The 12462-nt window shown below is 39.4% G+C and overlaps 1 protein-coding gene across 1 annotated transcript in view; it reads left to right on the top strand.

Annotated features, from left to right (window-relative positions):
- Positions 1–12462, top strand: part of LOC101169039 (voltage-dependent T-type calcium channel subunit alpha-1I) — a 115564-nt gene that overhangs the window by 43409 nt on the left and 59693 nt on the right. The window contains exons 11-19 of the mRNA XM_023957619.1: positions 593–710; positions 861–1016; positions 1181–1271; positions 2087–2241; positions 3604–4308; positions 4798–4898; positions 8726–8849; positions 9055–9123; positions 11360–11538. Of these exons, the coding sequence (XP_023813387.1) occupies positions 593–710; positions 861–1016; positions 1181–1271; positions 2087–2241; positions 3604–4308; positions 4798–4898; positions 8726–8849; positions 9055–9123; positions 11360–11538 (1698 nt within the window). The remainder of the gene's footprint in view (positions 1–592; positions 711–860; positions 1017–1180; positions 1272–2086; positions 2242–3603; positions 4309–4797; positions 4899–8725; positions 8850–9054; positions 9124–11359; positions 11539–12462) is intronic.

Genomic DNA, 12462 nt, shown 5'->3' with positions numbered 1-12462 from the left:
TTACAAAAAGTGTTTAAATGAAGTTCATTTTGCTATAAATTCTCACTGATTCTTTTTTTGTTTTGTTTTTTTTACAATATTGACAAATGAATACCAAATAAAATTCTTACACACATTCTATGATCAAGAAAACGGGCCTTTTATATTCCAAAATAAAAGAATAAAATGAAAATTGATCCCAGTCTGCTATGTAAAACATCTTTATAATACCAAAACGAATAACCCAAAGCTTCACACTGTTTTAATCTGTGAATCTGTTATTGTATAACTTTAACAATTTTTTTTGTTTTGATTATATTTGGAGCTTTGTGACTGTATATTGCTGGAGGTTGTTTGTAAATACCCTTTTATATAATTTAACTAAATAAAAAAAGCATACTTTTTGCACAAACAGAAATTGTGCAAAGATGCATTTTGTTGTCACTAAAATCAGATGTTGTGAAAGCAGCACATTTTTTAGAGACATCAGAAGAATTTATGCTCTAACCTTTGAGCTTTTCCTCAAATATGCTCTTAAATAAATCGCAACATCTTCTGCATTTTAACAGTCAGTGTGAATGACGTCCTGATTGTTTTTTTTTTCACATCACAGTATCCTGGGGATGCACATTTTTGGCTGTAAGTTCAGTTTGAAGACAGATGCTGGAGACACGGTGCCTGACAGGAAGAACTTTGACTCGCTGCTTTGGGCCATAGTCACAGTCTTTCAGGTAACTATAGTTGGACTGACACAATACACCCCCCCTTCAAAAAAAAAAAAAGACTCCCACTTTCTTGAGACGGCCTTATTAAATGGATTTATGATATGACTGTCCTGTACGCGCACCAAAAATACAGTCTGTGCTCCCCTCTGTGTGTAGATTCTGACTCAGGAAGACTGGAATATGGTGCTGTACAATGGCATGGCATCAACCTCCCCCTGTGCCGCTCTCTACTTTGTAGCACTTATGACATTTGGAAACTACGTGCTCTTCAATTTACTAGTCGCCATCCTGGTTGAAGGTTTTCAAGCTGAGGTGAGACATCTTCCTCCTTCCTCTCTTGACAGTTCCTACTTAGGTCAGCAAGTAATTGCTTATTATTTCCACACTCCTTCCTATTTCTTCTCGGGGTCTGCTTCATTTTCCTTCCTTCTCGACGTCTCTGTCTCTGCACCTCTTCCCTCGCTGCCCCCCCGCAGGGCGATGCAAACCGCTCCTACTCGGATGATGACAGGTCCTCCTGTAACTTTGATGAGAATGATAAGCAAAAGGACTCCCTGCATCTGTCAGGTATGAATGCCTCTATCTTCTGCAATATCACGGCAAAACTGATATGTCCATTTCAAAATTCACAAAACCTCCAAAGTAAAATTTGTAAAAATCTGGCAAATGGTGAATATGAAATGCATTACCTGATGTCAAGTGCGCGATACTAGAATGTCACAATCGGGAGGGAAAGCATTTGAAGATAGGAGCTGAATTGTTGGACCTCCGGCAATAAAAATAAAATCTGTTTCATTTACATAGCAATACTTGCCAAGGAGCATTTTTCCAGCTGAAAATGTGTTGCAAGCTGATTAAACATTAAATATGCCACTTTTCCATCCTCTGTTATAGCCGAAGTGAACCAACAAAATATTCCGGCAATATGAAGCCGCATTTAATGGCACATTAGGGACGCGCCTGATCACAGTTCTCCAGCTCAAATGTACCTTTTAAATGTCAGCGTGGAGAAAAGCCCGTTTGGAATCTTAATGTTGCCCCAGTCTCGGGAAAAGGATAAACCACCGTCCTCTTCTTTTGTGCTGTGTTGTGACTGCCATGCTGACTTCTGTGAGTTTTTTTGTATTTCTTTGATACTTTTTTTTTTTGTTAAAGTTAGGAAGAAATTAGTTTCGGGACATTTATTGTGTTCAGTGATGAAGAAGTTTTCGTTTCACGGCAGCAACAGAGGGAACACAATGGGAGGCGAGGGATTTATTTCAAACTCCATCTTTCCCATTTGACAGCTTCTTTCTCATCCCTCTTTCTTGTTTCTTTCATTTACGACCACGGCTCATTTTAGGTGTTATCTCTCCTTTTTTTTTTTTCCTTTTCTGCTACAGACCCAAAAATTTGTACACTGACCCCTAATGGACACCTAGACCTGTCCCTGCTGCCCGCTGGTCTATTTCCTGGAGAGAGGTTGACCTTTGCGATTGGCTCAAGGAAGAACAGCGCCATTTCTCTTGGCAGGGCGGACATGGAGAAGAAGGCTGCTGTGAGTGACATTCAATGTTTCTAGTTCCTTCTTAACCAGTTGACAAGTTTTTGTAAAAAAAAAATTTAAAAAACGTCCAAAATGATGTCACATTGGTTTTGATTTGAGTGTTTTTTTGAAACAGCAATTTCTATGGAATAAGATGACTGTAAAAAGAAAAATACTTAGCAAAAAAAATAAAATGAATGGAACATTTAGTTTTACATTTAATATGTCTGATTTGAATATGACTTTCCCTTGTCTTGAAAACAAAATTTCCCCTCTTACTTACTATCAAAAATATGTCACAGGGTCATAGGCATGTCCATCGAGTCACGAAACACAACAAAGTGTGTGTGCGTATTGAGGCTCATTTATTAAACAAAAATAAAACAGAACTTATTTGGATGTTATTGATCCCATAATAGGAAAATGATTTTGTAGCTCTGTAAAAACAATACAAAAAAAAACAGGTATTAATAACAGCGATCTCTAGCTGTATTTTGTTGTTGCCAGGCGACATCTGATGCATCCGCTGATTGTGTCAGACCCACAATTGGTAGAAAAATAGACCAAAAAAGAGCAGCAGGTATACCACTCATCAGGTATAAAATGTCAATTTTCATCAAAAAACGCAATTATGATAAGAGAATGCTTAAACAAAATAACAAAAATAAGTGAGATAACTAGAAGGCTAAGTAGGCTAACTGTCAGTAGGATCAGAATACCCAACTTTCCTTCTTTACTGATTGTTTTTTTTTTTTTGCTGGCATTTGGCAGATGTTACTCTGTTGTAGCTTTATCTACACACCCATAGATGTGGTGTATTTGTTTTATTCTATTGTAGTAGCCAGGTTAGGCTCTGGCAGCCCTATGAGCCCTGAGGTGATTCACCGGATGGATGGATGGATGGATAGTATTGTTCTTAAAACTACACTGTCTCTTGTTCATGATGTCACAGGTGCCACATGAAGGTTGGTGATGTCTATTGTGATCAGTGATCTACATTTACATAACATTAATAAAGTAATGCTAAAAAAATAATCAATAAATAAAACATGTCAACTGTTCATCAGTAGCTGATTGTTCTTATTGTGGAGGTGTCTTTTTTCCTGACGATCTGTCTAGAAGTGCTCAGTACACACGCACACTTTGCTGAATAGATGTTTCAGGACTCAATATGAATGCTTATGATATATTTGTGACAGTAATCTAACAGGAGACATTTCAAATCCAAGACATGTCAAACGTAAAACCAATTATTTGCATTTTTTTTTTTGTTCAAAGTATGCACAACTTTGACTGTGGCCATGTGTCCTTATGACACTTCTCTTACCCCATACATTTTAAATATACTGTAAATCAGGCTGTTTTCTCTATTAGTATCCAGGTCGGGGTTACCACAATTGGGGTCGCCCACTTCCTCCGCAGCCTCACACAATTTGGGCTCGTCGCTCCAGCTGGGGGAGCCTGGGGGGCCAGCCTTGCTCCTCGTCATCTCCCTCTGCCAGTCCAGCCTTCAATCCTACCTCTGCAAGACCCTTTTATAGCTGTGACCAGGGCAGAAAAGGTGGAGTAGTTGGCGGAAGCCTCCGTATCCGCGGGCCCCGTTCATCCTCAACGCATCGGCGTTGCCGCTATTCGCACCCAGATGAGGAGGAATCTCTCCTTGCTCCTCCTCCTGTTGCTCCTCACTCGCTCCATGTTCCCCATCCTGTACTCCCCGGCTACTTTGCACCCCGGAGAAACCGCAGGGCTCTTTCTCTAGAGCTGCCCCACGTGCTCCAGCTCTCTGCTGGGACAGCGCACACGCCTCCACAGACACACCACCCAGTGCCTGCCATTACCCTCCCTGCCCACCACTGCAAAAAGAGCCTCTCTGGAGAGCTGGTCATCAAAGGTGGTAATGATTTGGAAGCAGTTCACCAAGACTGTAACGGCAGGACGCCACAGGCACACCTTCATCCACCACCTTCAAAACGCCACAGAGGGGGCGCAAATCCCCAAGGTCATCTGATGGCTGATGTCTTCCCTCAAGTGAACACGCGCAGCAAAGACCGCGAGGACCTGGATGAAGACATCGACTATGTAGGCAAATTACTCATTCTAATTACAAATGACTAATTAACTTAAGTAAAGAATTAATCTAATACTTCAGTTACAATCCCCAAGACACTGAGAGCATTTTGAGAGGAAACACAAAAACAAAATAAACACAAAACATTTATTCCCAAAAACGAATCTACAGACTAACCTTTGTGTGTGGGATATTTATGCACTTTCTATAAATCTGCACTCCTTTTCACCTGTGTCCCCTGAGTCCTGCATTGCTTTTACTGTAAACAAGTCTGTTTCTGAACAAACAAGGTAAATAATGAAGGACTGCGAAGACAGAAAGGGGAGAGAGCAGCACAGATGGTTATGCAGCAAGAGCCTTTGAGTCAATGCTACATAACTGTTTCACTTGCATAAATAATTAAAAAATTGAATATAATTAGGCATTTTCTCTGAAGTTCTTGTGTCTCTGCTGGTTTTGTGTGCGTCTTGATGTGCTTTGATTGGCGCTTTTTGTTGCAGAGTTTGTGCTTTCGCATTCAGAAGATGTTGGAGGCGTACAGACCAGACTGGTGCGAGACAAGAGAGGACTGGTCTGTTTTCCTCTTTTCCCCTCAGAACAAGTAAGCCATGGTTAACCTTCTGCAGTATCCGGCATGTACAGTGGATTTTACTTATTGAAACGTTTCCATCGATCTTTTGATGGTTTTAGAAAATGAATGCAAAAGTGGATTGCACTTCCCAGATAGTTGTAATATTTTTTTTTTTTTCTGTTCAGCTTTGCTCAGCATGGATATCGATTTGCACATAAAAGAAATATGTAAAAACACACAGTGGGGGAAACAAGTTTTGGTCAGTCACTCATTCTGCAGGCTGTTTCACTTAAAAAGATGTGAGAGGTCTGCAATGTTCATCATAGATACACTTCAACTGTCAGAGACTGAATGTAAACAAAAAGAATGCAGAAAATCACATTCTATGATTTCTAAAGTATTTGTTTATATATATAATGGCGAAGAAACTATTTATTTAGCTACTACTAACAAATAGAAATTCTGTCCTTCACTAGCTGAGTTTTGATTGACTATAAAATTGCAATTTGCGATACTAAATTTCCCTAATAGAAATACGACAATTTTGAAAAACCTTGCATTTATCAAAAAAAAATTTTTTGTGCTTGGGGGCGGTAGTTATTGAGGTGTATTAAAATTGACATATTTTGCAAAACTGCAATGGAAACCCTTCTACGAATTAAAGGAGTCACTTTGTAGATAGCGATGGGGATGCGCTTCTTGGAAGAAACTGGTTGCCTTGGGCACTGCACAGCGGGCACCACATTAGGTCCCACAGCGTCACACAGCTCATCAGCAGTTGAGCGTGTCATGCAGAATTGTTGGTTCCACAGCTCTTCTGTAAAATCACCAACCACAATTTTCCAAAATGGCTTTATCCGTAGCCGCTCCTACTTGTAAAGGAGCTTGCCGCTCCATGGCCTGAATAAGATACTGACGTCTCCTTCCATAGATGATGATGAGCGCCAGTGCTGTGGCAGAAACTTGAATGTATCTGCTGTAAATTAAAGTATTGCTTACATCCGTCACCAGGTTTTAAATGACTTATCGCACAAGTTGTTTTTTGTTTATTTGCATAATTAAGATTTTTTTTAAGCAGTGTAGTTGTGAAATTGGGTTTTTCCAACATTTCTATAATTTCGATAAAGGTTTGCACATACGTGAAATGGAAACTACTGACTCTGGACCTGTTTTGTCTTCCTTAAGATGTTCTTCTATCCTCCACTTGTTACCTGTATAATTGGCACCTGTTTAACTGGTTACCTGTACAAATGACACCTGTCCACACCCCTTAACTGTCAGACTGTAACCTTTCCACTATGACCAAAGAACTTACAAAGGACACCAGGGACGAGATCGTAGACTTAAACAAGATTAGGATGAACCAATCTACAATAAAAAAAACAGGTTGTTGAGAAGCAGTCAACTGTTGAAGAAATGATTAGGAAATGTATAATCACTGACAATCTCCCTCCACCTGGAGCTTCACGAAAGATCTCCTGGTTGGATACAAATCATCTTGAATGGTGAGGAAACAGCCCAGAACTACATGGAGGGACTAGTCAATGGCCTGAGCAGAGCTGACACTACAGTAATAAAGGTTACAGAAGGTAACACACTCCTGCAGTGCTCTAAAGATCCCCCTGCTTAAACGAGCACACGTCCTGACCCAAAGGTTTCCCAGATATCAACTGGATCTAGTGGAGGATTGGGAGAATCTCATGTGGTCAGATGAGACCTAAAGGAAACTCTTCGTTATAAACACCACTCAACCATGTTAGGAGGGGGAAATTACTGAGTAACATCTTGAAGAGATTATACTCACTCCATAGCATGGGAGTGGAAATGTCATGCGTTGTGGATGCTAAAGAAAACACAAATGATGTATGGTGAGATTTTGGACAAAAGCCTCCTTCCATCAGTGAGAGCCTCGAGAATCTTCCAGCATGGAAATGACCCCAAAAATATCACCTGGGCAACAAAGAAGTGTCTATGTAAAAAGCATTTCAAGGTTCTGGAGTGACCTAGCCAGTCTGGCCCTCAGTCCAAAGGTGGATCTATGGAGGGAGTTGAATGTCCATGTTGCTCAGCAACAGCCCTAAAACATCACAGCTCTTGAGGATGACTAAAATAGCAGCCGTGTGTACAAACCTGGTAAAGACCCACAGGAAACATTTGAACTCTATCAGTACTAACAAAGGTTACATTACAAAATATTTAGGTGAACTTTTGTTGTTGATCAAATTTCTATATTCTGCACCATTAATACAAATAAACTCGAAAAAAATCAGAAAATGTGACTCTGGGGATGGATTCTCTTTTTAGATTCTGTCTCTCAGAGTTGAAGTATATCTATGATGAACATTACAGACCTCTAATCTTTGTAACTTGCAGAATTAATGACAGACAAATATTTTTTACCCTAGTTGAATGTATGCATGTATATGTCCTATGCAATATGTGTACTAACACAAACAACTGGCACACAGTAAAAAGAAAAGAGACGGGGTAAAGTTTGATGCAAGAACAATTTATTTCACTATTGAAACTCCGCTATTGTGTTCAAATAGAAGATTAAACTAGACACATCCGAGCAGTCTAATAAAAAAAAAAATAAAAAAAAAACATTTGAATAACTCAATGTGTTCTATTTACAACAAATTAGATTTTTTTCTTGTAGTTTGTTTTCAATTGCTTTCTTTCCGTTCCAACAGACACAGTGAAAACATTTAATTACTTGTTGGCATGAAACAGCGCCATGTGTCAGATTTTTAAAACGCTATTTGTTTGTTTTGTGTCTTTTGACCCCCCTTTTTTATTTTGAGGTTCTTTCATAACTCTTGTTTGTGTTCTCCCACAGGAATGCAAAACCTTGCATTTTTCTGCCTTTTAGAGTGCTGTTAATGTGATTAGTTTTGAATTAAAAGCAATATCAACATGGGCCTGGAAAGGGCTATTGACTTGGCAGGATCTTAGAGAGCTGCTGTACATTATGTTTCACACACACCGGGGAAATGGGCATTCTTGAACATGCTTTTAGCATTTGGTGTTCACTCTGGACTGTAGCTACCCAATTCTAGTGCATGTGCTCACAGTTGAAAGAGGTTTTGTGCCAAATGTAAAAGCATTGCAAATTTATATCTCTGAGTCACACTGGTTAATTTTTTTGCTAAAGTTGTCCTTGATTGATTTTAGGTCAGTGAATCGTATTGTTCAAAATGAACCAATATCAAAAGGGAATCGAATCAGCAACCTCAAATATTGAATCGAATCGTTGTTAAAATGAATTGTTACACTCCTAGTAATAAAATTCGGTCAATGTTGACCTGGTTTCACTTTTAACCTGCATTCAATGGCTGCACCTTTTGTATGTACATCCCAAAAACAGACTTAAAAACATGCGTAGCTACGCTTAAATGCAAAAAGTCTTGACCGTGGAATCTCAAAACAGGCATTTACACACGTTTACATAGACATTTTAATGAAAGTGGCCGCTTGAACGTCCTCAGTGCCCTTGCGGTAGAGTTTTTACCCTGAGAGTGGAAAGTTGCAAGTTCATATCGACGGCCGAGTCATACCAAAGGCTCTAAAACTGGGACCCAATGCTTCCCTGCTTTACACTCAGCATAAAGGGGTTGAATTGGGGGGTTAAACCACTGAATGGTTCCTGAGCGCGGCTGTGTCTGCAGCTCACCGCTCCCCCATGGGATGGGTCAAATGCAGAGAACAAATTTCACACACCCAGGTGCGTGACAGCTAATGGGACTTGACATTTTCCGAACCCTGTGTAGGTTTGGCATTCAGGAGCCGATTCCAAGTTTGGGAGCTTTTTGAATTGACTACATGCACCATTGACTGTGTTTCTCCTCTAACTGCAGGTTTAGACAGATCTGCCAAACCATCATTGCCCATAAGCTCTTTGATTATGTGGTATTGGCCTTCATCTTCTCCAATTGCATAACAGTGGCTCTGGAGAGGCCCAAGATACTACAGGGCAGTTTGGTGAGTTCAACATCAGTGCATGTCGTAGCTACAGTATGGCTCCTGAAAGGGATTTTTGTGCTTACACTGTATTCTCTGAAGATAAATTCCCCTTTTTTTATTTTTCATTTAAAAGATGCAGTAAAGGAGATTTTAGAACTCCTCATTGGCCCATTTCTTCTTTCTAACCTTCTCCGCTCTCTCCTCCTCGCTTTTCTCTGTGCAGGAACGAGTCTTTCTCACCATATCCAATTACATCTTTACTGCCATCTTTGTGGGCGAAATGACTCTCAAGGTAACATTTCACAGCCTGTCAATGGAGGCCCGCAGATACGAACCTCATTTTTTGGTTTGTCTGTCTCCTCCTATGTCTTCCTGTAAGTCCGTCTCTTTGAATTGACTCTGCTTCAGCTCTCCCACCACCCTTTCCCTTCGTTCTCAGCAGTTCCCACGTTGCTTCACAGAATGGAGCAATTAAGTAATGTCATTAATTAGTGGTTTGTCTGCTGTTATAGATGTTGTCCAGCACTCAGCCCACGCATCAGTCCCCCTATATTAAGATCTCCCCTTTTTAAATATCTGCCTCTACTTCCTGTCTGCTCTCATCTATGTCTTTTTCCTCTAACTCTTGATTTGTTTGTGCTCCAATACTTGTTTTTTCCTGGCTTTGCACACTTCCTCTGTCTTGCTCTCTCTCTCTCTGTTCTCTGGGAAAGCCTCTGGCAAGAGAGGGGCATCAATTATGCACTCCCACAATCAATTATTAAGCGATCACAGCCCGTAAAGGAGTCATGGACCTGTCACCCCCCCTGGCCCAGCAGTGCATGTATCACTCCTCGTGTCTGGGTTGGAATCTTGTGCATCCCCAAAGTGCTGCAATCAACCGTTTGCATAACAGGACTGGAGCCTCAAATGAAGAAATTCACAAATGAATACTTCATTAAAAAATTGGCCAAAATGTGAGAATGCTGGGAAAATAAAAAAATAATGTTGGGAATCCAGTTATTACTGCTTTTATGATGTTTATGAGATATTTAAACAGCTCAAAGAATTTGCTTAATTTATACCAACTGTGTTCTGCTGTTTCCATATTTATTATTCAAACTTGCTTTTCTATCATATCATATCTATATCATCACTGAGTTTTATCAACATTTATCAAATAGTTTCAGTCAAATTTTGGTTCATACATTTTTCATAAAACATAAAATTTAATGACTGCAAAGTTCTCATCTAATGTAGCTACAGCCCAAACCATCATTCCTCCACCTCCATGCAGCATAATCAGTGTCAAGTGTTTTTTGTTTTTTTTTAGACATGATCTCTAATATTATGTGTTTCATAGACAAATATCTATTTTTCACACATAAGAAGAACATTTCACATTGCACATAAACATTTTCTCTTTCATATGAGAATTCCCCCAAAATCGGGAATATTTTGTTTTCCGATCGTAAATTAGCATTGTTTAGCTAATTCCCATCTGTTGAAAACTACTAAACGTTCCAAAATTGGTAAGCTTCAGGAATTTCTTCTTCAAGATTTTGATTGGTATTCACTGACTAATTTTTTCGAGGAGTTTGGATTTGCTAACCTTCCGGTTAATGTTACGGTGGGGTTTGGGGGAGTACCCAGGTGTAGAGAGGATGAGGCAGGAGGTTCCGGGGGAACAGAAGCTTTAATAAACCAAAACAAACTAAAAACCAAAAATCACTGCTAAAGCAGGCAAGACAACTACAAAACTCAAAACACTCAAAGGGAAACCAGCAAACTACACGGGAACAACATAATAACAGACTATGGAGCAGCACAGGAGGAAGGGAAAGACAAGACTTAAATACACACAGAGAAGACGAAACACAGGTGAACACAATCAGGACAGATAGGGACCACAGTAAAACTAGAAACAACAACCACAACACCACAACAGGAAAAGCTACAAAAATAAAACAGGAAGTGAACTCAAACCAAGACAGAACAACAGAGAACCAAGACACAAAAGTAAAGAAACTGACACCGTTCCATAATTCATGGCCTGTGAGTTTGTACATGAGTACATGGGTACCACTCACCCGTATAGTAAAATAAAAAATGTTACAATTTTCTGTTATGCCTTTTTTTTCCACACTGCTGCCTATAATAAGTTAATTTAGTAAATATTTGAAATCTCTAATATAAAACAGTTCATTTGAGGTTTTTGTTTACCTTTTATTAGGCACCAAACAAAAAAAATCCTGCCTCCTTTTTTTTATTTCTTTAAGACGTTTGTCCAATCTCTCATTCATTTTGATGTTCACACACACATATTCACTCTTTGAATCTTAAACCTCAGAGTTGATTTTCAGTTATAAATGCAATATATTTTCTATAGGCAGCCATCATTAATTCTACAGGATGCCAAATTTAGCCTTTTTTTTGCCTTTTATCATCCAAAGTTGAGACAACCACTAAGTGTCTTGGGTTTTATGAAGTTAAAAAGTCACAGAAATGAATTCGATATTCACTTGACTGCTGTGTTTTTTTGTCTTCAGGTGGTTTCCATGGGTTTGTATATCGGAGAACAGGCGTACCTGCGGAGCAGCTGGAACATTCTGGATGGATTCCTGGTTTTTGTGTCATTGATTGATATAGTTGTGTCCATGGCGGGAGGGGCCAAGATCCTGGGCGTGCTCAGAGTTCTCAGGTTGCTCCGAACTTTGCGGCCTCTCAGGTATGCACCCATGCTCATCTGATTTCTGCCGAAACACGCTCACTCACTCAGTACGTCTTTGCTTAGATTTGAGTTTACATGATTGAAATAGTTCTGGTGAATGTTTGTGTTGCAAAAAGAAGGAGAAGAGGCAATGGGTCATCCGGCTTCAGTGTCAGAATTTTTTAAAGAAAAATAAACAGCAAAGTCAGAAGTGGAGAGTTTTCCTAAGAGTAAATGTGAATTGAAGTCAAAGCTTCAATACAATTTAATTTAAACAATTTATATTTAAAAAATCAGCAGTAAAAACATATATATCAGTGCTGCCGACTTTTCGTAAAAGCCTGGATTGAGACCCGGGCAAAAGAAGTCACTCCATACGTCGGCAAGTCATAAGATGAATCAAAAAAAAAGAAAAGTTAATTAAAAAGTTATGAGAAAAAAATGAAATTTTAAAGAGAAACCCAAATAAATTATTTACCTTATTAACATGAGAGACAAACTAAACTACATACTAAGACAAGACACAAGGCATTTTGAAAAAAAAAATAAAAACAAAAAACTCTGTCCCTTGTAGAGTAGCAGCCTTTGGCCGTTTTTGAAGCTTTGAGAATTTCAGGGGATGGCTCCCACTTGAAACATGGCTCAAGGCCTGCTGTTTTAATTGTCATTATTGATGATAAAGTTCCATTCAAGGCCAAACTGTTCTTAGCCTTGGTTTTGTTTAGGCCCACTTACATTTGAGTGGAGCAGTACATCAGGACCCAAACATCACCAGCTTTGCAGTGGTGACGAGTCTCTGGTCCAATCTTGCTCGTGTAACCTGTGGGAAATAAATCACTTACAGTGGAATAAGCTCTTAACTATTTTAGTTTACTTACTTTTCCTTGTAAAGAAAAGCATTGGTGCAGTGTTTCCTCCACTACTCAATAGGCACAAGATCCA

Source organism: Oryzias latipes, chromosome 8, assembly GCF_002234675.1.
Source record: "Oryzias latipes chromosome 8, ASM223467v1".
In the NCBI taxonomy this organism is placed as follows: Eukaryota; Metazoa; Chordata; class Actinopteri; order Beloniformes; family Adrianichthyidae; genus Oryzias; species Oryzias latipes.
This window is presented reverse-complemented; position numbering and strand designations above follow the sequence as displayed.